Raw genomic sequence first — 25163 nt, 5'->3', positions numbered from 1 at the left:
CTAGTACTAACCTATGAACCTATGTATGTATGTATGTATGCATGTATGTATGTATGTATAGTGCTATGTGTGTAAGTGAGCCACTCTGCTTTCTAAACTCTAAAAGTCCATCTTACGTCTGGTGTAAACCAAAGAGCAGGGTTGCCCTTGACCTACTTTTTTCTGCATAAATAAAGTATATCTTACAGTGGAAGTATAATGCTTAGAAAATATTTCAGGACATGTTTAGAAAATATTCAAGGACATCTTTAGAGATGGGTTGCTTGGCTATGGAAGAACTGTTTTAACATGCCAGCAAATTCTAGAATTGCATGCTCTGCTCTTGTTTTGAGCATCTGTAGCTTATACCACAGCCATGGACATGAGAAGCTTTTGTAAAAAAAAACTAATTTTCACATCACAATAATCCCCCCTCCTTCTGCAAAAAAATTGTATATGATAGGAGGAGGGTGCCTTTCTGGACTTTTAGTACATATACAGTTAAATAAGATATATTTTTCAGTAACTGGATTGGTTCTGGTGGGTCTGATGGGGTCAGTTTCTGCTTATTGAAAGTTGTACTTGGTCAGTGTCAAGTGGAATGAACTGACCACACTTGTGTAGAAAAGAATCGCCTAGAAGAAGTGTATTTTGGCCTAGATGTAGTAGGTCATTTTTAATGACCTCATATAGTAATGTTGGTTCACTTGGTCTAAACTGAACATTGTTGCCAGTCGTGGATTCATAAAACAAACAAAAAAAAGTAATCATCATGTTCTGAGGCTTTTGAGGAGCAAATGATGTAAGTGAACTGCCAAGAGATTTCTATATAAGCAGCAGTAATCCACCAGGTATACTATTATCATCCCTCTGACTTGTGCCTCATAAATCTGTACAATAGTCTGTGACAGAAAAGCACTGATTCAGTGATACCTAATGTATTTAGGGTACGTAATGTTACCTGGTGCTTCCTATGTTGAAAGCATCTTCCCAATACTGTTAGCACTCATTCACACACCTTTCCTTCCTGCTTAGCATGTGACTATGACTACTGTACACAGTGTCAGCAGTGGGTGCAGGAAGTGAAATTGGTTTAGACAAAATGGTGGAAGCACAGGAAATTAACAGTATCACATCACTTGGTTAGAGAGATACAGATCAAATAAAATCAAGACACTTTGTGTCATTAAGAAGTGAAAGAAGTAAAACTTACTGTGGAATTACACATCTGAAGTGCTTTATCAATAACTTAGAATATTTCTCACAGAGTTGTTATAGACATGCAAAGATGAAAAAGTTACCACAATGGGCAGGTTAATTGTGCCATAAGGTAAAACACAGGAGATAAGCCTATTTGTAGGTAATCCTAGGAAATATGTATTGTAGCACTAATGTGCAAAAATACTTGACTTAAATGGTGCCTTGCTGTGAAGCAGCATGTGGTAAATATGAACAGTAATAAATCCACAACAGATGAACGTTTTCAGAAGCCAAGCCATAAGATATGAGAAATCAAAAGACAGAAAGGTGAGAAATGGACAAGAACCAAATGCCAGCCCAAAATTCACTGAGACCAGGAAGTCTGTTATGCTTTATTAGACAAAACAGAAAGTGAACTATGTAGGATTAAAAAAAGTGGGATGTTAAGTAAGTGATTCAGGTGTGTGTGTGTGTGTGTGTGTGTGTGTGTGTGTGTGTGTGTGTGTGTGTGTGTGTGTGTGTGTTTCTAAGGTGTTAGGCTTGGGGTAGTGTAACAGAGAGCCTCAGCCATACTGCTTCAGCACCTTGAACTTGAAGTTAATCTCCACCTCCCTAAGAATATTATCATTCTGGGGCAGGATACTCAAAAGTCATTGCCTCGCCATGCTAACACACTGAATGGGTGGGGCTCCCACACTGTTAATGGACTGAATGGCTAGGATTCCCACTACTCCAGGTGCAAGTGTAGATAATGAGATTCTGAAACATTCTATGGCGTTGACTCTCATAATGCATTGTTTACATATCACAATCCTACCTGAGAACTCAGTGACCACCCCCCAGCATGACATGGATGAGGGTGAGCATGCAGCCACTAGTTCACCAGAGAGATCCTTCTGTTGTTAACAATGTTATCTGTGAAAACTGCCCCAAATAAATGTTGCAGGCAACTCGCCCTCCACCTATCCATGCATGTGTGTGGTCCTAAGCTACTTCTCCTGGCCCACAAGCTGTATGTGGAAGTTGCTACTGCAGGCAGTCTGGTTCCCATCATGCTACATGCAGCACCTGTTCTCTCTTACAGGTTGAATTGTTACTTCTGTGAGTGAGCCCATTGACGTCAATGGGCTACTCCATTGTTTTAGGGCAATACAATGGTGGCCTTCACCAATGTACAACCCAAAGTGGTTCAGAGTTGCAAGCTGTTTCCCTTTTAGAATCAGGAGCAGAGCTCCACCAATCTCAGCTAGGTTGAAAGAAGTCTAGTAGTGTGTGTCTATGTGTGTGAATGTTTTGTTCAATGGGTTGTTGGTTAGTAAATGAGTTTTTGCCTAAGTCTCTCATGTAGCATGTACTCTCCGGGTATGAGACTGCTACACTTGTGGGGGGATATATTCTGGAAGTTGATGTACAATTTTTAAAAATTCTGGCTATGCCCCTGCAGGCAACAGCTGACTGCTGGTATAATTTGCCAAGCTACAGGTCCTGCTTGCATATTACCTGTTTAACTATGACAGATGTAAACATCAAAATGGTTAATTGTGTTTTACTTAATTTCATATTTTCTGGAAAAGTGCTGAATATCCAAAACTTGAGAGTCTAGTCTAAGAGGTACAGAGGGTTTGCCAAGGACTGTGGATTGCTCTAGAGCTTATATTACAGATCTGCTTCTTCTCCTGTGCACACCACAAAACTAGATGATAGGACAGCTTTCCATGTGACCGTAATCCTTTGTGCGTAAACTTCAGCTTTGTGGACTGGTATCATGCTGCAGATGTTAGCAGTTTACTAAATCTAATACTATGTATGTTTTCTTGAATTTTTTATGTGTTATTGATTACTGTTGTCTGATGTTCATTGTTTCGGACATTTTGAATGTTTATAGTTTACTCTGTTGAGAGTATATTTCATTTAAAGTTATAGTAATAGCCACTGAAAAGTACTGCTTGCAGAGCAGTAGTAGTACATAACTAAAATATAAAGCACTTAGTGTTCACTGTCTACCTCACTCCAACACATTGATGCTTATATGCATAATCCTGATGTTTGGTCATATATTATACAGAAATGTAGCTAATTTGTGTAGTGAGTTAAAGCTTTACTGTAAGCAATCAATGATATTCTTTAGTGAGAGCAAATTTGTACATGGCAAAATTTAGCCAAGACAAGTCTCCTAATCTGTCTGCTTCTCTTATTCTTTGTCTTCATCTTCCTCTCCGTTACTTGCTTCTTGAACCTGGTATCTGTTGCCTTTCTGTTTCCAATTTCTTTGTTAACCAGAAACTGTAGACCTCCAGCCCTCCCTTTTAGCTATCGTGTGTTTCTCAGTACTCTCCTTCCAGAGTATCATTTGCACTGGCATCATAACTCCTTGTCAGGATCAGTAGTACAGGACAAGCTTTGAAGTGTAAAATGGCAGGTTGTCAGACTCAACGTCTGTTTGCTCCATTATTCGCTTAGCCTACTTTTGCACCCTGGTGACCTCTTCAGAACAGTGTGGTGGTTGTAGTATAGCAGCAGTTTTCTGTATTCACTGTAACTGGTGATAGAAACATGCTGTTCTCACCACCTTCTTAACTTAAGGTCAAGGCTTGCACCAGGCAGTAAAATCTGCCAGTACTGACCAGCAAACGACAGCAACAATTTGTTTCTCCCTGTTTTCTGTGCTGATAACTGGTCCTGACTTCCTTTTATAAACTTAGAAAGTTGCTACGTACAGGATTTGAGTTTGCCTACATTTTCTGAAGGCTATGAAGTCAGAAACTCAAATGATATGTCTATAATGACATCAGTCCTCAATGATTTGTCAGAAAACCACAGATTTTATGAGAAACAGACCAAAAATATAAGGCAAAAATCTGGACAGTTGAAAGGTGTGGAAGATAAGTGTAAACAAAAGGGACTGTGTTACAATGCCTTTCTGATAGCTCTCACTAAGTGCTATATAGTTTTGAAAGTTGGCAAAACACTTTTTTTTCTGTAACAAGTAGTGCATGGAGCATGTAAAGCTCCATACACTGCAAAGAATCGCGACTGTGTTTCCGATCATAACCCTTAATTATGTTTTCTTGATATGGATGCCAAGATTCACCTCTTGAGCTTCACTCTTGAGGTGAATTTGTTGGCGTCTGTGTATCAAACACATAATAAGCAGGCCGTCATCAGCGACCTGCTCATAGTTCTCTGTGTATTATAGGGCTGCTTTTGCCAGACATTTTTGTTTGATAGGGGCCTTACATTATTTCTCTGTCATGTTCTTTTTCTCTGGTGTTATTTATTTGTTTGTTTATTTATTTATTTATTTAATTTTTTTTTACTGGGAGGTCTACTGGGCCAGGGTGATCCTGTTTCCAGTAGAGGCCCGGGGAGAAAAGCTCCAAAAAACAAAACATGATAAAGCTACAGAATCAAAATACAGAAGTCAAGAAGTGATGGTACAAAACACTACATTACAGATTAGGTGGTACAATAAAACTAGGTAATACTAGTTATACAGATGTTAGATTTTAAGTATGCAAGCCAAACAAGAATACTGTTGATAACAAGGGATAACAGCGTATGTGTGGAGAATATAGTTTTGCAGTTTTACAGTAGAGAGGGAAAGATGAGAGCAGCAGATTAAAGATTCTGAGAGTAAGGTATAGCCTTCGAGCTACTGCTATGTAGGCATCCAGAATGAATGGAAGATATGGTAGGTAACTGATGTGGTAGATTATGTGTGGCTGGGTAGCACATGTTGGACTTAGTAAGTTGCAGAATGACTGTGTAATGACTTTACACAGTAACTTTGATTTAGTTGCAAAATGACTCTTTTAGTGATATTAAACTTTATCTGAGTTTCTGATGTCACAGTGTTAGGTAGATAAGAATAACCTCACAACAGAGTCTTGGTGTTTCCTACCTTTGGTCATCATAACTGATCCTGTTTCTACAGTCATGCTGTCTGTCATGACTGAGCTGGTAGTGATGTCCCACCCCTGCCAACTAATGTCACATTGGATATGTGAGAGACAGGGACTGTTGTCTTTGAATCCATTTCTCTGCCCCTGATAGGTCTAATGAGCTTCAGAAGGATGGCTCCTTCAATCATTCCACTGGTGCCCATCAAGTTAAAGTAAAAAAAAAAAGGCACACAAATTTAATTAATTAATTTACTTATTTATTGACATTTGATTAGCAGGAAAGTCCAATGCCTAGTGAGAAACACTCCAAATTTTACAATCTTCAAAAATAAAACAAAAACATCTGCAGTTTAAATAATTATAACAAATTAGACATAATATAAAAAGCATTGGTTAAAGATCAATACAAGGTATATGGCAGTCATTTAATATTTAGAGAAATTTTAGACAGTTTGCAGAGAAATTAAAGACAAGTTAGTCTAATACAAATAGGAATTGCAATATTTATTTTATTTAGTTTTTGTTAACCGGGAAAGTCCGACTGGACGTTGTCCATTTTCAGCAAAGGCCCGGGGAGAAAAGCTCCATTACGTAACAAAAAAGAAAATTTGTAACATTTATATACAACAAGTAACGCATCACAGCAGTACAACTTAAATTATTCAACAAAGTGAAGGAAGACATCCAGTATTTACTATTTTTCTATATAGTGTGAGATGAGACAGAGAGACAGTTATACAGAAAGAGAGTCATACAAATTGACCTTCTACATTTAGTATCAAGTGAGATAGAGAAGTCCCACAAGACCGGCAATATGAAGTAAGGGAAAAACAGGCTTATGGTATATTTAGAGAGAAGGTCCTAGAAGAAAATTAGATACAGTAAGGAAGTTAAGTGAAGAAGGGAGAGTAAGAAAGTATAAGGAATGAAAAAATGCTTGTTCACATTTGGGGATATAGTTTATCCTAGTTTTATGCAAGAAGAGAGACAGATTTTAGCTAGGAAGACTCTCACAGTGATTTTGAAAGATGGGAAGGAGGGTGTAGACCCGATGGATACAGGTAAAGAGTTCCAGCTTTAGCAACCTTGTACGAGTGCACACAATGCCCAGCAGATTTGCTAAGTGTGTAGATAGACAGGAGTTTTTGGTCACTGGATCGCAATGACCAACTGGGAACATAGTAGTATAGAATGTTTTTTAGTGCTGGACAGGCAGATGGATGCTCGATAATTTTATAGGGAGTAAGGAGTTGTGCATATATTAGTTTATGTAGCAGTTATAATCAATTTAGGCTTTTCAGTGCTTTTAGCCGAGACGTCAGAGAGAGAGAGAAGTTATTCTTTGTTTTAATAAATCTATCAAGTGGATTTTGTGGTGTTGCTTTTCTACTTCGTGCTGTTGATTCCAGTTGCTGTTCTGTATAGTGGTGGGGTCTGAAAGAGGTATGTGCTGCAAATTTAGCAACTTTGTTATAGCATTGTTCAAGTTTTAATTTCTGTGAAGCCTGGAGGTTAGTAAGGATGGGAGCACCATAAAAAAGAGTGGGGAGGAGGTAAGTAGTGGCAAGCATAATTTTTGTTGCATTAGTAAGAAAGTTAATTCTGTAACTAGTTCACCAAATGCAACTTAATCCTAAAAACATGAAGGGAATATGCACTGCTGCACTGGTTTTGAGCTTCTGATATCCACACCCAGGCTAGGATGACACACTGTGGCTACTTACAGAGCTGAATCTTTGGCCCAGCACTTCAGGTCCCTTTGTCACCACTCTCTCTATAAACTGACAATATCTTTCACTTTTCTTATCGACAGTAACTGCCTTTCAAACAATTTCAGTCTAGCAATGTTCAACCACACGCACACACACACACACACACACACACACACACACACACACACACACACACACACACACACACACACAGACACACACACCTATGCGCATACAAACAGACACAATCAAACACATCCACATCTACACACACCATGCACATGCACACTCCTGTAGGAGCGCATACACATACACAGACACTACTCACTTTCGTTTTTTAAGGATGGCTTTTAGAATTCTTTAATTCTTCACACCTTTCTTCCTGCTAGGAAGTACTACCGGCACTCTTGATTATTATGGTAGAGATCCATGTGATAAAGAGCATGCTTGACAAATAGCCAAAAAAATTAGTTCTAAATAATACTCTCTGCTCTGATATATAATAAACTTCCCTGAAGTACCGGGTGCCATAGATTGTAGACATACAGAAATTAAGGCACCACCCAGGGAACAGTAAAGGCTGTACATAAATAAAAATGTCTTCCACTGTATTAACTGCCAAGCCATGTGTAATGCCAAGGGAATCATCTTGAACATCTGTGCTGGTAACCCGGGCAGTTACCACAACTCACATATCTGGCACATCTCCCAACTGTATCAGATGTTCAATAGGGGGATATCCCACAGGGTCATTTACCAGGGGATGCAGGTTATGCACTGGAACCGTTGTTGATGATGCCCATCAGAAATGCATACACACCCACTGAAGAACACCATAATGAGGCACACACACGTCAGAAATATCACAAAGCAGATGTTTGGGCTGCTGAAGTTGCAGTTCCAGTGCCTAGATACATCTGTAGGAGACCTGCAGTACAATCCACATACATGTACTGAAATATTCATCATCTGTGCCATGCTACAGGACATCATCCTGAGAAAGCAGCTTCAGCAGGATCAGCTAGGGGAAGGGGCACACATCCCACCACCAATGGCAAGGTCACCATGACCACAAGCAAGTGAGGAGTCAGAGGGGGAGCCAGCAGCTGTTGTGGGTGTAGGCAGACGTAGGTGTGCTCAATTTGCTCTTGCATTGGCTAAGAGGCTACACATAGCACACTCACTTACCACCTAAGGGGCTAAAACCTTCCTCCTACACCATACATATAGTATGGCATTGATACCAGGTAACGCTCACAACCTTTACCTACCCATGTAATGGCTGTGTACTGCTAGCACCAGACAGAGTCAGCCCTGAACTAAAACTGTTGCAACTGCTGGATTCACTAAGTGATGAACCTGGAATGTATTGTATAATAATACAAATGAATGGCATATCCTTGCATGTTGTTATTTGGTAATGTAAGCAATTAAAAGGTGGGTGATTTGTACAGAAATTAATTTAACATGTGACAGCACAGACTTATGTGACTATATGTTTCCTGTATCAAGTAGTAGGCCTCAGGCATCAAAGATTCACACAGTCATAATTCTCAAAAGTACTGATGTGTCACCATCACCTAATGTCCTCAGTGAATGATTTGTGTGGATGAGAATTGTACTTCTGTAACAGAATATTGGTTGTGATGAAATGTTTAAAAATGTTTTACTAGGGGACTTCGCTACTTCAGACTGTCTCTATACTGCCACTAAAAAGGGTTTTTACAATACAAAAAATCTAAACTTCAAAAGTTGTGATAATGGGAAGAGCTTGCTTAAAAATACAGGCTTTATTCAGGCAGATAGAAAGAAAATGAGTGAGATACATACTTCCCAACCTGCAGATGTATAAAATCAGTACAAATTCTTTCAAAACTTAGGTACATTTGGTTAAACATCTACACAACTAACAAACATGAAATCTGCATATAGAACAGCAGAACTCCTCACACTTTCAGTAGGATTCTGGGATACCACCAATGAGAAACACAACTTAAAAAAAAATGATGCAAAATCTGAAATTTGAATATCATGGTGTACAGAATGTCATATACTCTGTAAGTATAGTCAGGACTGTTTTGACTTTGTACAGTTAACATTAAGCTTACAAAATGTACTCAACAATGCAATACCATGTAAGCAGGTAAAAACAAAGTATAACTGCAACAGTTGTTTTTAGCCACATGCAGGCAACTCTCAGGTTATATGTGGGTTGCAGTATCTTAATAAATCTTCGTGTGGACCTGTTAAATCCTCTACAAAATACTGTCATATATATGTATGTATATATATATATATATATATATATATATATATATATATATATATATATATATATATATATATACACACACACACACACATATAGGTTTACTATCAGGGTCTATATCATACGAGCAAATGTTCAGAATATCGAACGCTCTAAAGACTGAAAATGCCGGATCTCAAACTCATTATTGTGGGGGGGCTGTGCCCCCCACGCCCCACCGCTAAATATATATTCCAGCTCCGAAATCCCACTGCAGTGAGGAAAGGGCAAATATTCCGACCTTCATTGTACTGCGATCCCACAAGAAGCACTTTGAGGTTCGTCATTTTCCCTCTTTAGAGCGTTCAACATTCTGAACATTCATATGATATAGACCCTACTATCATGTATGCAATCGCACTATGTGCAAGTTATCGCATTTCCAAACCAAAGAAGAGAGGAAAAAAAAGAACAACTGCAAAATATATCGAACATGGAAGTGGAGAATGTTGAATTCAACATGTTTCAAAAATTCTCCACACTTCCACAAGGTGTAGTGTCCTGCAAAACACAGCAAAGAATGATTTTGTGGGGAGGCAAGCCCCCCTGCACCCCCCACACCCCATGCTACTTATATATACAAACTCCGATATTGCACCACAGTGAGGGAAAGGGTATATTTCCTGATCCCCACTATAGTGCAATCTGCATTAAAAATGTTGAAATTCACAACAGCAAATGCTGTAGTGCATTTGCTGTTGTGCATTTCAACATTTTTTCATACTATCGAATTGGGCATTTGGACTAACGTAAATTGAACAAAGTCCAGTCAACCTTTTGATAGTAAGCCATATCTATCTATATATATATATATATATATATGTATATATATATATATATATATATATATATATATATATATATATATATATATATATATATATGTGTGTGTGTGTGTGTGTGTGTATGTGTGTATATATATATATATATATATATATATATATATATATATATATATATGTGTGTGTGTGTGTGTGTGTGTATGTGTATACATATATATATATATATATATATATATATATATATATATATATATATATATATATATATATATATATATGGATCTACCTGACTACATCGACAGTTCAGAAGAGCGAAAACGACTTCACCGACGCCAGAAGATCGACAGGTTAGAAGACCGACGGAGGAAAACACCGACGCTGAGAACACTGAGATGGGGAAAGGATGTGTAAGTATACGGTAGTGACGGACGTTAGGGTGCGAGTAAGGTAAGTGTGCGATGTTGACGGTCTGTAGGGATAGGGGTGGGATAAGTGAGTTAGGGTTAGGGCGTGGGTTAGGTAAGGGTGCGAGTAAGGTAAGTGTGCAATGTTGACTGTCTGTAGGGATAGGGGTGGGATAAGTGAGTTAGGGTTAGGGCGCGGGTTAGGTAAGGGCAGTAGTGATATTTTTGGGTTAGGGGTGGGTTAAGTGAGTTAGGGTTAGGCGGTTAGGTGAGTGTGCGATAGTGGCGGCCCTTAGGCTTAGGGTTTCGGCTACGGTTGTAGATAGTTGGGTATGTAAGCGTTAGTTTTGGTTTGTAACGATTTTGGTGTGCTTGTGTTGTGTGTGTGGTTTTGGACAGGGATTTGTTTTGTTTGTTGATTGTTGTTGTTATGATGTGTCGAGTGTATGAGGTGTCGTGTTTGTGAACTGTCGATTATGTGGTGTCGGTGAAGTCGTTTTCGCTATTCTGAACTGTCGATGTAGTCAGGTAGATCCATATATATATATATATATATATATATATATATATATATATATCTATATACATATATATATATATATATATATATATATATATATATATATATACATGCGCACACATAAACACACACACACACATAATAAGTAAGTACGTTGTCTCAGAAGCAACATTATACAGCTTATAGTACAGTGAGACATCTTCTTCTTCTTTCGGCTTTTCCCGGTTAGGGGTTGCCACAGTGGATCACCTGTCCACTCATGATTGGCAGTGGAGTTTTATAGTGTCGAGTTGCCAGCCCAGCACCCAACCTTCCACACAAGTCACACACACAAACACACTCACACCTAGGGTCAATTTAGAGTGTCCAATTCACCTACAGTATGTCTTTGTGATGTGGAAGGAAACTGGAGCACCCGGAGGAAACCCACGCGACCACAGGGAGGACATGCAGACTCCGCACAGAAGGCACCCCAGCTGAGGATCGTACCAGAGAACCTCTTGCTGTGAGGTGGCAATGCTAACCGCTGCACCACCATGGCCGCCCATATAGTACAGTGAGACCATAAAGGAATATTGCACTCTGAATGCAGTGTATAATACTAAACTCCCTGCAGTGCTATTAAAGCAGTGCATTCTTTGCACTCATTGGAAGTGACAGCATGCACAGTACTTATCCAGATGCAGAAGAGGCAAGTAAATTCTGTGCAGAATGCAAGAAATGGACAGCTGGTATGCCAAAGTACACCACAGTATCCTGTTCAAGACTCAGTCTCTGTGATTCTGCATAGAAGAAAGCAGGATATTTGCAACTCAGTGCCTTTATTCACCCTCACAGAACATATCAGAGTTACCCCTTTAAGAGAGATTTCCCACACATTCCAGCACAACCATATTTCACAAGCCTGAACATATTGCAAAAACAACAACAGCATAGGAATGGTGCATATCTGCAGGCCCCATGGAGATGATTGCGGTGTGTGTACACATCGTAAGCACTGGACTGCACATGGCATATCTTAATACAAGCAACCTTTAGCACAGTGCCAGGAAGTTCAACTCGTACAACTACTACACATGCTCATGCTCCTTCAGAGTCATTGTAGTACCAAAGACATGTTAACATAACAAGCTATGTAGTGGGAGGGAGTAAGCCCCCCATTAGGGTAAGAAGTGAGCTGTTTAGGAATAGTGCTGTTCGGAATAAAAACAGCATTTATGGTTCCAATGCTTAGATTTCCTCAGATCACTATTTAATTTGATAGCCTCTGTGAGAAGTGACTTGTCATAGAGTAATCATGTTCTGGTGATAGCTATAATATGGGAAAATAATAATGCTAATATAGATCTGGGCAGTTGGTATATTTTATCTAAACTACTGACCTTAGAACATATAGGATGGGAATAATGAATGCTTACTGGAATGAGCAGTTTTGTATTATAATGTTTTCAAGTAAAGTTTATTACAGTGCTATGTTATGTAGTTCAAATATTTTATTGGATGGAACTTTTTCCATTCATCCCCCTCTGTCAATCAGCCCTGTTTAATTAGGATAACTCATTTAGCAACCTGCAGTTAAGACATGTAAACATTTGTACATAGAAATTACTTGTGCACCTCACCACAGGCACTTCAGTCAAAAGGACAAAGCAGAGTCCTTCTTCACTTAATCTGAAAGGTTCCACATTATTACAGACTTTTATATTGTTACTGGAGTAACGTGTGCACTGCAGTCATATTCTTATGTTGTGGTTGTAGTACACAATGGGTGCAAAAAAAGATTTAGTCAGGTATGTTTTACCCTTGGGTCTAGATTAAGTTACTGAACCACTGAAGGCCTTTTATTCTATTGTTAAATTAAGCTATGCATTCATAAAGCAATGTTTGCATTACTGGCATGTTATTTTTATAAGTATAGCTTTGAATTTTTCAGTAACCATACTAGAATGTAGTCAGCCCACTTTAAAGGCACACTTGCTGGCATTGTCTTCATATTTGGCAGAGGTGTGTTAAGTAAATATTAGTTTAATAGTTCATTTAATGGGACTGAAAAATAATACTTGCTACACCAAAAATGAAGGGAATGAAGTAAGTACGTATAGCTGCAATGACAACTTAAAAGAAATATAGTGGCAGAAGTGACATGGTGTGAACACAAGATACCATTCCAGTTACTATCCAAGAAGTCTGAATTCTAATAACTGAATATTGAATTTGCAGTTGATTTGTCATATATAGATACATGCACAGTAATGTAGCTTGTACACACATGCACGTATGCAAATGCGCACACACACACACACACACACACACACACACACACACACACACACACACACACACACACACACATAAGCATACACATATACACTAGGAATGCATGTGCACCACATACAGTCGAAAACGTCCAATGTCAACTGCAATAATATTGACCACAAAAGATCAAAACAATGTAACCACCACAGTTCTAGGCATGCACTGATAAACAGCTTTGGGACATGCAAAATCTTACTTTCAAAAAAACAGGAACATAATTTTTTCACTGCACCCCATGCTAATTGTATATACTAACTTTGAGATTGCACAAACATGGAGTAAGGGCATATTTCCCAACTCCTGAATTTGTGCGATCTTGCACACCTGTCAATTAACTACTTAGTCGACTATATGCAGTCAACTGGACAGATGTCGACCTTACCATTTTTTTTTCTTAAGGAACATGAAGCACAGCCTGAAATCGTGTTATACTTAAGGAATATTATTATAAGCATTAGCATTTTTGCATAAATTTGAAGTACATCTTCTGCAAGTTTGAGTTATGATTTTCAGAGAGAAGAGTCCCTTTGATGCAGTGTGACCATTAGATAAGCTGTAATACATATAAATGAATCATATTTAGAGAGTATTATCTATTTAAAATCTTACAAGCAAATTAATGATGGTAACTACTTAATTATATAAAACGAAAAAAGTCTGAATGTAGTTCAGTTAAGTATGTACCAGGAGCTGTATACTGTCTCAGACCAAAAAAAAGAGACAGTAAAAGAGAAAAATGCTTTAACCTACTATAGACTGCATTAATGTGGAAGGGTACTGTGAGTGAATGAGCTGGTAATTTCAGGCTTATCCTCTATCAACAGCATTACCTTAGCTCTGATAATTGGAGGGATGTCTGCTGTCAGGGTTGTGGCTTTATGGCTGCAGTTCAGGTAACCACTACTGTATGAGGCCAGCAGTACAACCATAGCCCTTAAAGTTACTATTAAAGCACTGCTAGGGTTAGTACTGGAGAGACTTGTTATTATTTGATATGGTAGCAGTCTCAAGAGTTCAGGTTCCCATGTAAGCTCATGATGTACTTGAATCTAGCAAAACCAGTGAAAAATAATGGAAATAACTGTTTAGTGCTACTCATTTTATCAGCTTCTGCCACAGTTTGGGATGCAGGGTAAAGTTGAGTGACATAATCCCACACATGAACTTTTCAAAAATGTATTGTAAATCATTGCATGCAGTTGAGCAGTCTGCAAGCGCACACACGTACATATACACATGCACAACATATGGTATTCCAGGCTGACATTAGTTCTTGGCTGTACTTTCTTATTTTGAACTTGCTGTATATCTGTAGATCAGATGGGTCTAGGGCTACCCATTCCAGGGACTTAAATATGGCCTGTGACTTAAACAGGACATGCTGGCAGGACAGATTTATCTCCCAGCAACTGCCGCGTCTTTGGAACAGGCCACCAGTTCATGTGAAACAGGGCACCTCTATGACACTGTTCAAGAGGAACCTGGATGAGTGGATGGGGCACCATAAATTCTTACGAGGGATAGTGCCTACAACCCTCCTGGACATGGGCAGTCATCACTAAATGTAATCTTTGGTATTGATTAGCACTTATATGATATAACATTTGGTTGAAACAGCTAGGCTTAAAATGACCTCTGGGTTGATAGCCTAGAAATTTCCTATTATCCTATGATATCTGATGTTTTTTAGCCATTTTTGTGGCCTTCATTCTCCCGTGCTGTTATTTGAACACTGAAGGAATTTATTAAAATAAACATTTTATAAGCATTTTTTGCTAGGGAATGCAATCCCCAGAGTCTTATCCACAGATCACCAAATATCCCACCTGCAAGTTTGCATGATCTCAGAGAAAAGAGATATAGTTATTCCGTCATGTTCTCATTAGCAGTATTGCTATGTGCAAGTCAAACTCATTTCTATGATCCTTTACATTTATTTATGCCCTGATAGTATAACAACCAGTAGTTACTGATTAATAGTAAGCGTGGGTCATGAAATTGGACAAGTTTTCAAAGTATTTTATTCTTCTTCAGACGATCGTTATTGTTCTCAACACAAACAAGTGGATTCCAGAGGAATATTATGAAACCATTTTGTAGCTCTTTGTTGGCCCTGTTATAGTGTAGCACAGTGCCTTTCTTGAAGATTTATTTTTTGATACCTTTCTCACTCTCTGTGCTTTGTGCTAATGTCAGCAGTTTGATGATACTTTGACCTGATCAATTCCTCAATGATGAGAGGACAAACTTAACTTCAGAAATTATAATTTAAATCATAAAAGGTTTCATGGTTATTTTCTGGGAAATACTCAACAGTTAAGAGTTATAGTAGCAGAATGAAAGCTTAACAACACAACTTGGTACAGATTTACCAGGAATTAACAAATCTTGAAAGAAGTCAGGCCTCAAAAACTGCAATTAAAACATGAATTCCCCACAAGAACACAAACATCCAATGTCACAACTCAGCAAATCAATCAAATCGAATAAATCAACATTTTTATAGGGCCGTACTGTTACTGAATCTCTAACATAGAGATAGTGCCCTCACATCCCATATTTCTAACTGTATTTCTTCCGCGGTCACAAAAAGTAGTGTAAAACAGTATGTGAAACAAAGTAACAAAAGATGCACTGAAGTTCCAACATTGTAAGAGTTCCCTTAAAAATATGTGTCACTTCAGCTATCCCATCAAATCCTAGAATTATGAAGTTTGACTGTCACACTTTTAGTAGAATTCAGGGTAATTCATGTATGTATAAAGTAACTTCATTCAGTTCTTTTTACCTTAACCCACCCCATCCGAAAAAAAAAAACATGAATCTACTCACTGTAGCTAGTTGTTTTGCACACCTACACATGGCTGCTCCCCGCCCTTCCTACCTGCATTTAATATGTTGTTATAGACGGTTTCATGTGCTACATACTGGTGACCATTTCTAGTACTTGCCTGTATGTTTTCTTGTCCGCAGCGTTGAGTATTAATCTATTGGCTGTGTACTCTGGTGCTGTTCCAAAGTAGCTGCCACTGCCTACTTGTGAACCTGTTCTCCTTCAGCAGTAACTCCCAGGTAGGGTCAGTACAGGGTTTATGCATGACTGGTGTGGTTTGATCGTAAGGGCAGAGCCTGAGTAATCAGACAAACCCAGCCATGGGAGAATGTGCATTACTCACCCTCAGAAGTGTGCTGTTGTTGTTATACAGTGGCATTATTAAAAATACATTTTTACCATTTTTAAATGCTGTTGTTTGAAGGATCTCCATTTCTTTTGTTGCTAGGGAACAGATAACATGAAGCACAGTAGACTTAATGTATGTTTGATCACCTTTTTGTTAAAAAAAAAACAGCAGTTGACAGTTGGCATGCATCCAGCTCTTTATGTTAGTACTTGTATATTCTCCCAGTGCCCTATTAGTGAGTGTGTGTGTGTGTGTGTTTAACTTGTTTTGGCCTTTAATTATTATTCTCCTCTAAAGAGCAGTAATGCGGTATATAAAAACTAAAAAACTAAACTTCTCTTCCTCCCTAAATCTCTCTGCCATTTTAAATCTTCATTCACTATCTCTTCCCTTAACAACATCACTATTAAACCTGATTCCCACACTAAGCTCCTTGGGGCTGTCATATATGATCAATTTAAATTTGATCTCTGTGTACATCGTTATAGCAAGAAAACCTATCAAAAGCTTGGCCTATTGTATAGAAACAAAAGGTTCCTTACACTAGACTCCAGAATGTCACTTGTTCAAGATTACCTTCTCCCTAGCCTCTTTTACAACTCACAAGTCTTAACTAATTTACAATCCACACTGCTTTCCAAAATTGAAACCACCTGCAATAAAGTGGCCAGATTTGCAGCTAATTTGCCTTCCAGTTCTCACCACTGTCTTGCTCTCCGTACACTCAGCTGGCTAGAGTTTCCTAATCAACTTTTATTTTCTTAACTACTTGTCATCCATTCTATTCTGTATAAGCACTCCTTCTGCCCTAATATGTCCTCTTTAGTCTCCCTCTATAACCCCCCTTTCTCCTTCAGAAGCGCTGACCAATTACAAATTCACAAACCTAATACAGCTATTGGACAGAATCTCTACAGCTATTTTCCTGCTCTTTCATGGAACAAGCTTACCAAGATCCTCAGAAATATTACTCTTGCCCATGAATTCAAGAAAACTCTCACAAATTACCTAAATTGCACCTGGACCTGTCACTGCTATCATTCCATTTGTACCTGTTTCTTTCTCTTGTACTTCCTTTTCCTGCCCCCCTCTCCTTCTTTTTCCTTCTTTTCCTCTAATTTACCTTATCATTAGTGTCTTTCTTAGCATTTATTTAGTTAATCACCCACCACTCTCTATGCTCTCTCACTTAATAGTTCTAGAAACATGCTTCTTGCCTCTTATTTTGCAGTTATTCTTTGTATTTTATATCTTCACCTCACGTAGCTTACAAAACATATTGCTTTGAACTGTATAGTTGTTTACTGTGGATAATCCCAGTGTGTTATTGCTTGTTCTTGTTTTTACCTGAATCTATACATAACAGTTAGTTTAAATGTATTTTTACTAAGTTTTCATGCTTGCAACAGTGTTGTTTTTTTACTTAACTACTTTTGTCTATATATTATTGTATTTTACTGCTTTCATGTTATTTTTCTTGCTATGTTTTACTGTGGAGCTTTTCTCCCTGGGTCTCCGCTGAAAAAGGGCTTTTGCTCAGTCAGACTCTCCCAGTCAACAAATGTCAAATAAATAAATAATTATGGGAGAGTCTGATATTCTGTTATTTAGACTTTACTGTCTTTACAGTTTAGAGTCTCCGTTTAGTGGCCTAAGTAAAATTTAGATTCAAGCTTTTTGAGGGCTAAAGTCACAGCGAATTCTGTGCCTTTACTTTTGTGACAGCAGTTATTCCTGTGAGTAATACTATATTTATCACAGGCACTTTAATCTCTCTGTTGAATCCCTGAAACATAGGTTTATACTAGGCTAACTTCCTGTATGTTTGTATCACAAAATACTTGCCTTGTTTTCCTAGTATAGCTACTCAGTCAGCAAACCGTAAAAGAAAGGTGGTTAGACTGTTAAAAGTAAAGATTTTGGATGTATAAGCTCATATATCTGTATACAAAAATAGTTAATAATTTACTTCATATGTGTGTGGGGAGGGGGGAGGGGGACACCTTTTAATAGCCATTAGGGCAAATGAGAATATTCATTGTAACTGAGTTCTCTGAAGAAATGTATCATAAAGGCTAACATGATATAGCAAGAAAAAAAGTACTTATAAGAATCATATTCTGGCTTTTCAAATGTATGTTGTCATGTATTGATTAGTGTAATATGCAAAAAATGGGACCCAAACAACTAGTAACCAGGAAAAAATGGAGTGAAGGTAAACAAGCCTAGAGTGTCAGCTCTAAAGCACCTAATAATGACTCAAAATAAAGCAAATCAAAACTTTAATAACCACTGGCCCAGGATAAAGCATAACAATAATGCATTCTTAATGTGATTATAGTTATGCATTGAGATGAACTGCATGTAGTCTTTTATGTATAACAGAGGTATATATTTGCAAGTCTTAACACATTTCTTCCTCTGTCTGTTTAAATTTGTTGAGGTTTATGCACTAGTCTTTTGATTGATTCATGTGGGCTTTTCAAAAGTTACTTTAGGCACCTGCTGGAAGAAGATTAGATTACACTCTGAAGAAGTCCCATTTGGCATTTTTAAGAGATGAAAGCACTTAGTGTGTATTCTTTTGTGTGTTTTATGTATTTTATCCTGTGCCAATGGTTAAGTTTTGGTTTGCTTTAAGTGAGTCGTGGCCGATCTAGGCTTGTGATTAGTGCAATGTGCCTTTATTTATTTATTGTTTATTAATCAACATTTGATTAGTTGATTACCAGGGAACTCCAACTGAGTAGGAACCCATTTTCAGCGAAGGCCTAGGAAGAACTGTTCCAAAGTATTAGAAAAACATTTTAAGAACAATAATTTTACAAACATGCTTTTTAAGTGAATGAGTGAGAAGTAGTACAAAAAGATATACACTTTAAATAGCTATATCAAATTAGGCATAATCTGAAAACTTTGGTTAAGAATAGATACAAGTTATATGACAACTATTAATATTTAGAGAAATGTTGTCCAGTTTATAGAGAAATTAAAGGTAAGTTATTATAATAGAAACAGGAATTGCAATATGAAGTGAGAGAAAGGCAGGCTTATTATATATTTAGAGAGAAAAACAGGGAAATGAAAGTGATAGAAGTAAGGAAGTGGGTGAATAGGAGAGAGTAAGAGGTGTAAAGTATGAATAGCATTTATTCACATTTAGGGAGATAGTGTAGCTTGGTGTTAAGCAATACAAGAGCCAGATTTTGGCTAGGAAATCTTTAATAACAGTTTTGAAGGAAGGGAGGGAGGGTATTCACCTGATGGATATAGGTAAGGAGTTCCAGGCCATAGCAACCTGATACAAATACAGACAGTACCCAGCAGATTTGCTAGGTTTTGGACAGACAGGAGTGTTTGGTCAGTGGATCATAATGACTGGCTGGGGGCATAGATTTAGAATGGTATTTGTTGCTGGACAAGCAGGTGAATGCTGGATAATTTTATAGGTGGTAAGAACCTATAGTTATGTTAGTTGATGGGTAAGTTCTAATCAGTTTTGGCTTTTTATTGCTATACAGTGGTGGATTCTGAAATGGTCATTTACTGTAAATTTAGCAACTTTATAAAAGCAAAATCACCTTTTGATTTTTGTGATGCCTGGAGGTTAGAAAGGATGGGAGTGCCATAAAGAAGTGTAGAGAGGACATAAGTGGTGGCAAGTGTAATTTTAGTTGCACTAGTGAGAAAGTTTTTGACTCTGTAAAGCAACCCTAGTTTTTTATGAGTTTTTCTTATGCAGTTTTGTATATGCAGGTTGAATTTAAGATTATCATCCACTATCATCCCTAATAGTTTGCTAGAAGAAGTGACTTCAGTGGTCCTATTTTTCAAGACAAAGGGCTTTATATTTTGCTTTTTCTTTCATGAGAGAGGGATTTACGGGAAAAGCAGTAGTTTGTTTTTTGGCGGGGTTGAGTATGTGTTGTGAGTTACAAAGCCATGTTTAAGTGGCTGTTAAAGTTTCCTGAGTAATTTTTTGGACATGTGCCACATTATCAGATGTGCAAATGAGTGCAGAGTCATCTATGTATTTTATTAGGTTGGTCTGTTGTGTGGATGGTGTTGATGAGAATATTAAAGAGGAGGTGACCAAGGATAGGGCCTTCTGGTACACCAGTGGTGAGTGGGAGGTATGAATAAAGGGTGGAGTGCCATTTTACTGACTGATCCCTATTGGACAGGTAGCTTTTGAGTGATAGAAGAGTGGGCTGAGAGAGACCTAATGAAGACATTTGAAGAAGAAGTTTGCTGTGACAAACTGTGTCAAAGGCTTTAGATAAGTCTAGAAACTGGGAGGCTAGTTTGCTGTTATCTCTAGCTTTATTGATATTATGGATTAGAAGTGCAGTGTTAGTACTATGGGAAAAACAGAAGCTATGTTGTGTGGAGGATAGGAGTTCTTCCCTGCAGATGAAAGTTTAGCAATTGTCTTTTGAATACATTTTTAAGTATTTTGGAGAAGGTGGGATAAGATTGTTGTAGGTCTGTGTTTAGTAATGTCTGTTGAATTTCCTTCTTTGTGCAGAGGGATAATGTGTGATATTTTCCAGAGAGAGAGAGGAAGGGAACATGGGATTCCTGGATTGACCTATTTATTAGGATTGATACAGAATAGGCAATGCTGTTGGCTGCTATTTTAAGGTACTCGCTTGTAAGGTTGTCAGCTGAAGAAGACCATGGTTTGAGTTTGTTTAAGAGTAGTTTTATATAGGATGTGGGCACAGGTTTGAAGGTAAAAGTGGATGTAGTGATATGTGGCTTTTGGGCAGGGCTGGGATTAGATATTGGGGAATCCTTGGTTACAGATGCAATATTATCCATGAAATAAGAGTTGAATTGTATTGGTGTTTTGAGTGGTAAGTTATTGGAAGACGGGTTAGGGTTGAATTTTTAACAGGGATGTAATATTTCTTTAATGGCTGTCCAAAAATGTTTAGGGTTGTGTTTACTATTATTCTGAAAGTTATTATAGTAATGTTTTTTGTCTTCATTTATTTGCATTTTAATAGGATTGCAAAGAATTCTGAAGTTTTCAAGATTTTGTGGTGTACTGTGTTTTTCCCATTCTTTCCATGTTTTTTCTATATCTTTCATTAATACATTCTACTCCTTTTAGATAGCCAGATTACATTATTTGATTTTAGTCTCTTCCTTCTAGGAGATGGAAGGCTGTTTAGGATATTCTGGAAAGTTAAACTGAATTCATTTATAGCATCATATTACAATCATAGAATCAGTGGAAGTTGCTAGGTTATTGACCCTGAGGCCCTTACAAGCCTAGCCAAGAATTTATTAGGGGAGGATTTTTGGGAAATTCCAATTAATGGATGACAGGGTGGTAATGAGCATTTCTAGGTTAAACTTGGAAAGGGTGCATGTTATTTTATAGACATGCTGTTTAAGTGAATGAGTGAGATGTCTGTATAAATTGGGAGATGATCACTGAGAGAGTCTGACATTGTACCTGTGGTGGTGTATTTGCTAGGGCCTGATACTATGATCCAGTCTAATAGGGAATTTGATGACTGGCTATAGTGTGTGAGGCTATTGGTAAGTTGTTTGAGAGCCTTAGTATAAAAGGAAACGAGTCATATGATGTAGGGGCTGTTGTCAGTTTTCAGTAAGTGCTGAAGTGCTAGGAGCTTTTCTGCTTATGTCATTTGGCTATCCTGACACTGTCGACTTTATCATTTTTTTTTAATGTAATTTTTGTACTAGAAAACTGATTTAATATTTCTAACCTTATTGTTGTGCACTTGCCATTTTTGGCAAGTGCACAACTTGTGGTAGGGCTCACTGCTATTCCAGTTGCAATGAGTTATATTATCTGCAGTATATGTGCTTAATTCTGTTCCTTACAGCATCATGCATGACTCGGTACTTGTTTTGGCACATATTCTGTAATTTAGGGTGCTTAACTTTGTCAAAGTTTACAAAATTTACAAAAATGCAATCTAGACTAGCAGTGTTACATTTGAGTGCATAGGAATAATGAATGCTTCATTTTAACTTTAACTGTATACCTACAGGCAAATAGTTTGTAAATGTTTTTGTTTTCTTTATCTTTTGCCTTTTAGCACAACACCATCAGTACAGTTGAGTAACTCAGTACTTCAGAAACCAGAAGAAAAAGTAAAGCAACCATCTACATCACCTGCAAAGGTATGTCACTGTGCTTCGTAGTTAACGAAAAGCACTGAATGAAATGGTACTGTTTTGTGAGGGTCAGTTTTAGAGATTTGTCACCATCAACACAATTAAGGGAATCGGAGACCATCAAAATTAAAAGAGTAGGGGGTCCCCAGTACCACCAGTAGTATTAAAGAAGTCTGAAAAGTCCTTAACAAAGTAAGTTGAGTCTTAAGCCCCCTAACCAGTATTAAATAAGTTAAAATGCCTTCAGCAGAATTAACAAAGTTAGGGGTAAGGAAGGATTAGAACCTTGGAATCTGGAACACTGAATTATGGAGTGAGCGAGCTCATAGTAGGATTTAAAGTGGTTCCCCACCATCAATAAGGGAGTGAGGGAGGTCCCCAAGATTAACAAGTCAGAAGGCCTATTGCTGAAATAACACAGTTAATAAAGGACTCCTAGTAGAATAAGTACAATACAATAACTTAATTCAGCAGAGCCACACAACAGTAAGTTAACCTGTGCAGTTTATATTCTCGACTAGACTGTCCACCTAATGATGTGTTTCAACATGTGCATTCTCAACTTATTTTTCGTGCATGTATTGATTTCAACATCACTGTTACTCTTTTGTGGTCTTCATCTGTCTGCATTCCATCTGTTGTTTACCCATTCAGTTTTCATTGCAAAATAAATTGCATGGCCTTTGAGATTCTGAAGACTTGAAAAAAAAATAAAACACAAGTAAGATAATCTGCTGTGGCTGGCCCACTCTACTGTAAGAGTGGCTAGCAACCATGTCACCTGGCAGTACCTAAAGCCAGCATGCAATTATGCCCAGACCACATGCCCTCTCACCCCATCAGCATCACCAGTGCTTTGAGATCAATAGCTTGTATATCTGACACCTTGTGGCATGATACCACAATCTGGAAAAAATTCACAGTGCATATTTACACTTTATAAAATAGCATAACACTAAACCTAAAGAAATTAAGCCAGATGTGTAAGAGTGCTTATATTTGCTGCTGTCTGGGGGAAAGCAGTATTAGGCACTAGATGCAAACATTTTAGGATTGTTTAGTTTGTTGTAAATTCTTTGACTTTTGTCAACATCATACATTAGTGAGCTGCCCTGCCAAGAAAGTGACTGAAAATACTTTTAATTTCCCATTACAATTGTTTTGCATTTGTTGCTATGCTGAATGAATATTGTCTGTACCTGAAGTATTAGAGTTCAGGGAGTGACTGACTGTCCAGGGTAGGGGAAGTCCATTTTAAGAATGTGTGGCATCTGTGCTATCAGTGGTAAGGGAACTGGCTCAACATTTTCTGAACTTGCTATCTGCCAAAACTATGCAAGTTATAAAGTAAAAAATGCTGTGATTATCAGCATAGTAAAACAGTAACTCACTTTTCATTAAGACTGATTTCAGGTGTATGTTATTGCTAGGAAGATGTTGGATTTTTGGAAAACAGTTTTCAAACCGTAGAGGCACAGTTGTTGCAAACACTCCTTGTTGTGTATGGTAAACTAGGTTATAATTGCTTACTTTGCAAGGCTGACATGAACAACTTTAGTGCTCTACATTTCCCAGCATGCTTCATGATATTTTGGTGACATTTGCATTGACTTGCATCATCACTATTGACTTTTATGTTCCTTCTGTGTAGAATGTGTGTGTTTGGTCCACAAGAGCTGGCGCCACTGAGATAGTTCACCTAAGTGATTTCTGGTGGTTTGCTGCCACTTAGTTATTTCCATTTGTTTACCAGGACAGTACCCTATTATTGCTTGGTTTACACATACATTGTACTAGAAATCATTTCATATACTACTGAAAGGATGTTTGTAGGATTTCATAGTTGTAGTTTTCTTGACATTATTTAGATATGCTACTTGCATGCACAGTAGACCTACCTGTATGATGTCATTCCCTAGCTGTTTATGCTATTGGTTATATTTGGCCATGTGTTTCTAACTACCTTTCCATGGCCAACCTTCATAGTGTGACACATGAGGCTGAAATCTTATTGTCTTGCACCACGTATGCCACGTATATTGGCAAGGGTTGTGTAAATAAAAGAATCAGAGGCCTTGTGAATAAAATTCCCCCTTTCATTTGTGGATTATTTAGTAACAGCCTTTTGCATCCCATATGAATTACAGGTGTAAGGATTCACAGAAAAGTACAGAAATTGTTTTCAGACATTTTTAAACTACACATTTAAGGGTTCACATCAGTTTCAGTGAGATATCATGATTCTGACAACACTGTCTGTAACCTGTCACACTACCTGACTTCCTTCCAGCTCCCTACTAATACATTTAGCTAAACCTGCACATGTACCAAGCTCGGTTACAGAATGCATCAGCACATTACATCTTTTGTAAGACCCAGTCCCCTAAGGGTAGAAGTACAGGGTCCTCATGTGTTGCGATAGACCCCTATGGGTTTGAATGTAATAATTTAATTGAAGTGCAACAGTTAAGGTTGAAGCAGTAGCAAGTGAGGTGTGGATGTCAGACTATGACATCTTACCCCAGTGCTGCAGCTGTCAGGCATAACACTTACCCTGGTCCAGGGTAGGCAAGTTTCATTGAGTAGTGGGAATTCTAATAAAGAAAATGCATGTATTATAAATATACAGCGATACACTCAGAAATAGGATGAGACATTTCTACAATGAGCTAAAATGTGTACTTACAAGCTCTGCAGCC

At 37.9% G+C, this 25163-nt stretch overlaps 1 protein-coding gene across 10 annotated transcripts in view; it reads left to right on the top strand.

Moving 5' to 3' along the window:
- Nucleotides 1–25163, top strand: part of SYTL2 (synaptotagmin like 2) — a 1607062-nt gene that overhangs the window by 1086267 nt on the left and 495632 nt on the right. For all 10 annotated transcript variants that reach the window (XM_044071181.1, XM_044071180.1, XM_044071175.1 and 7 more), the window contains one exon: nucleotides 22386–22470. In XM_044071181.1, the coding sequence (XP_043927116.1) occupies nucleotides 22386–22470 (85 nt within the window). The remainder of the gene's footprint in view (nucleotides 1–22385; nucleotides 22471–25163) is intronic.

The sequence above is a fragment of the Protopterus annectens genome, chromosome 5.part0 (assembly GCF_019279795.1).
Source record: "Protopterus annectens isolate FY-2018-M chromosome 5.part0, PAN1.0, whole genome shotgun sequence".
NCBI lineage: Eukaryota > Metazoa > Chordata > Ceratodontiformes > Protopteridae > Protopterus > Protopterus annectens.
The sequence above is the reverse complement of the archived record's forward strand: the minus strand, read 5'-3'. Positions and strand labels throughout refer to the sequence as shown.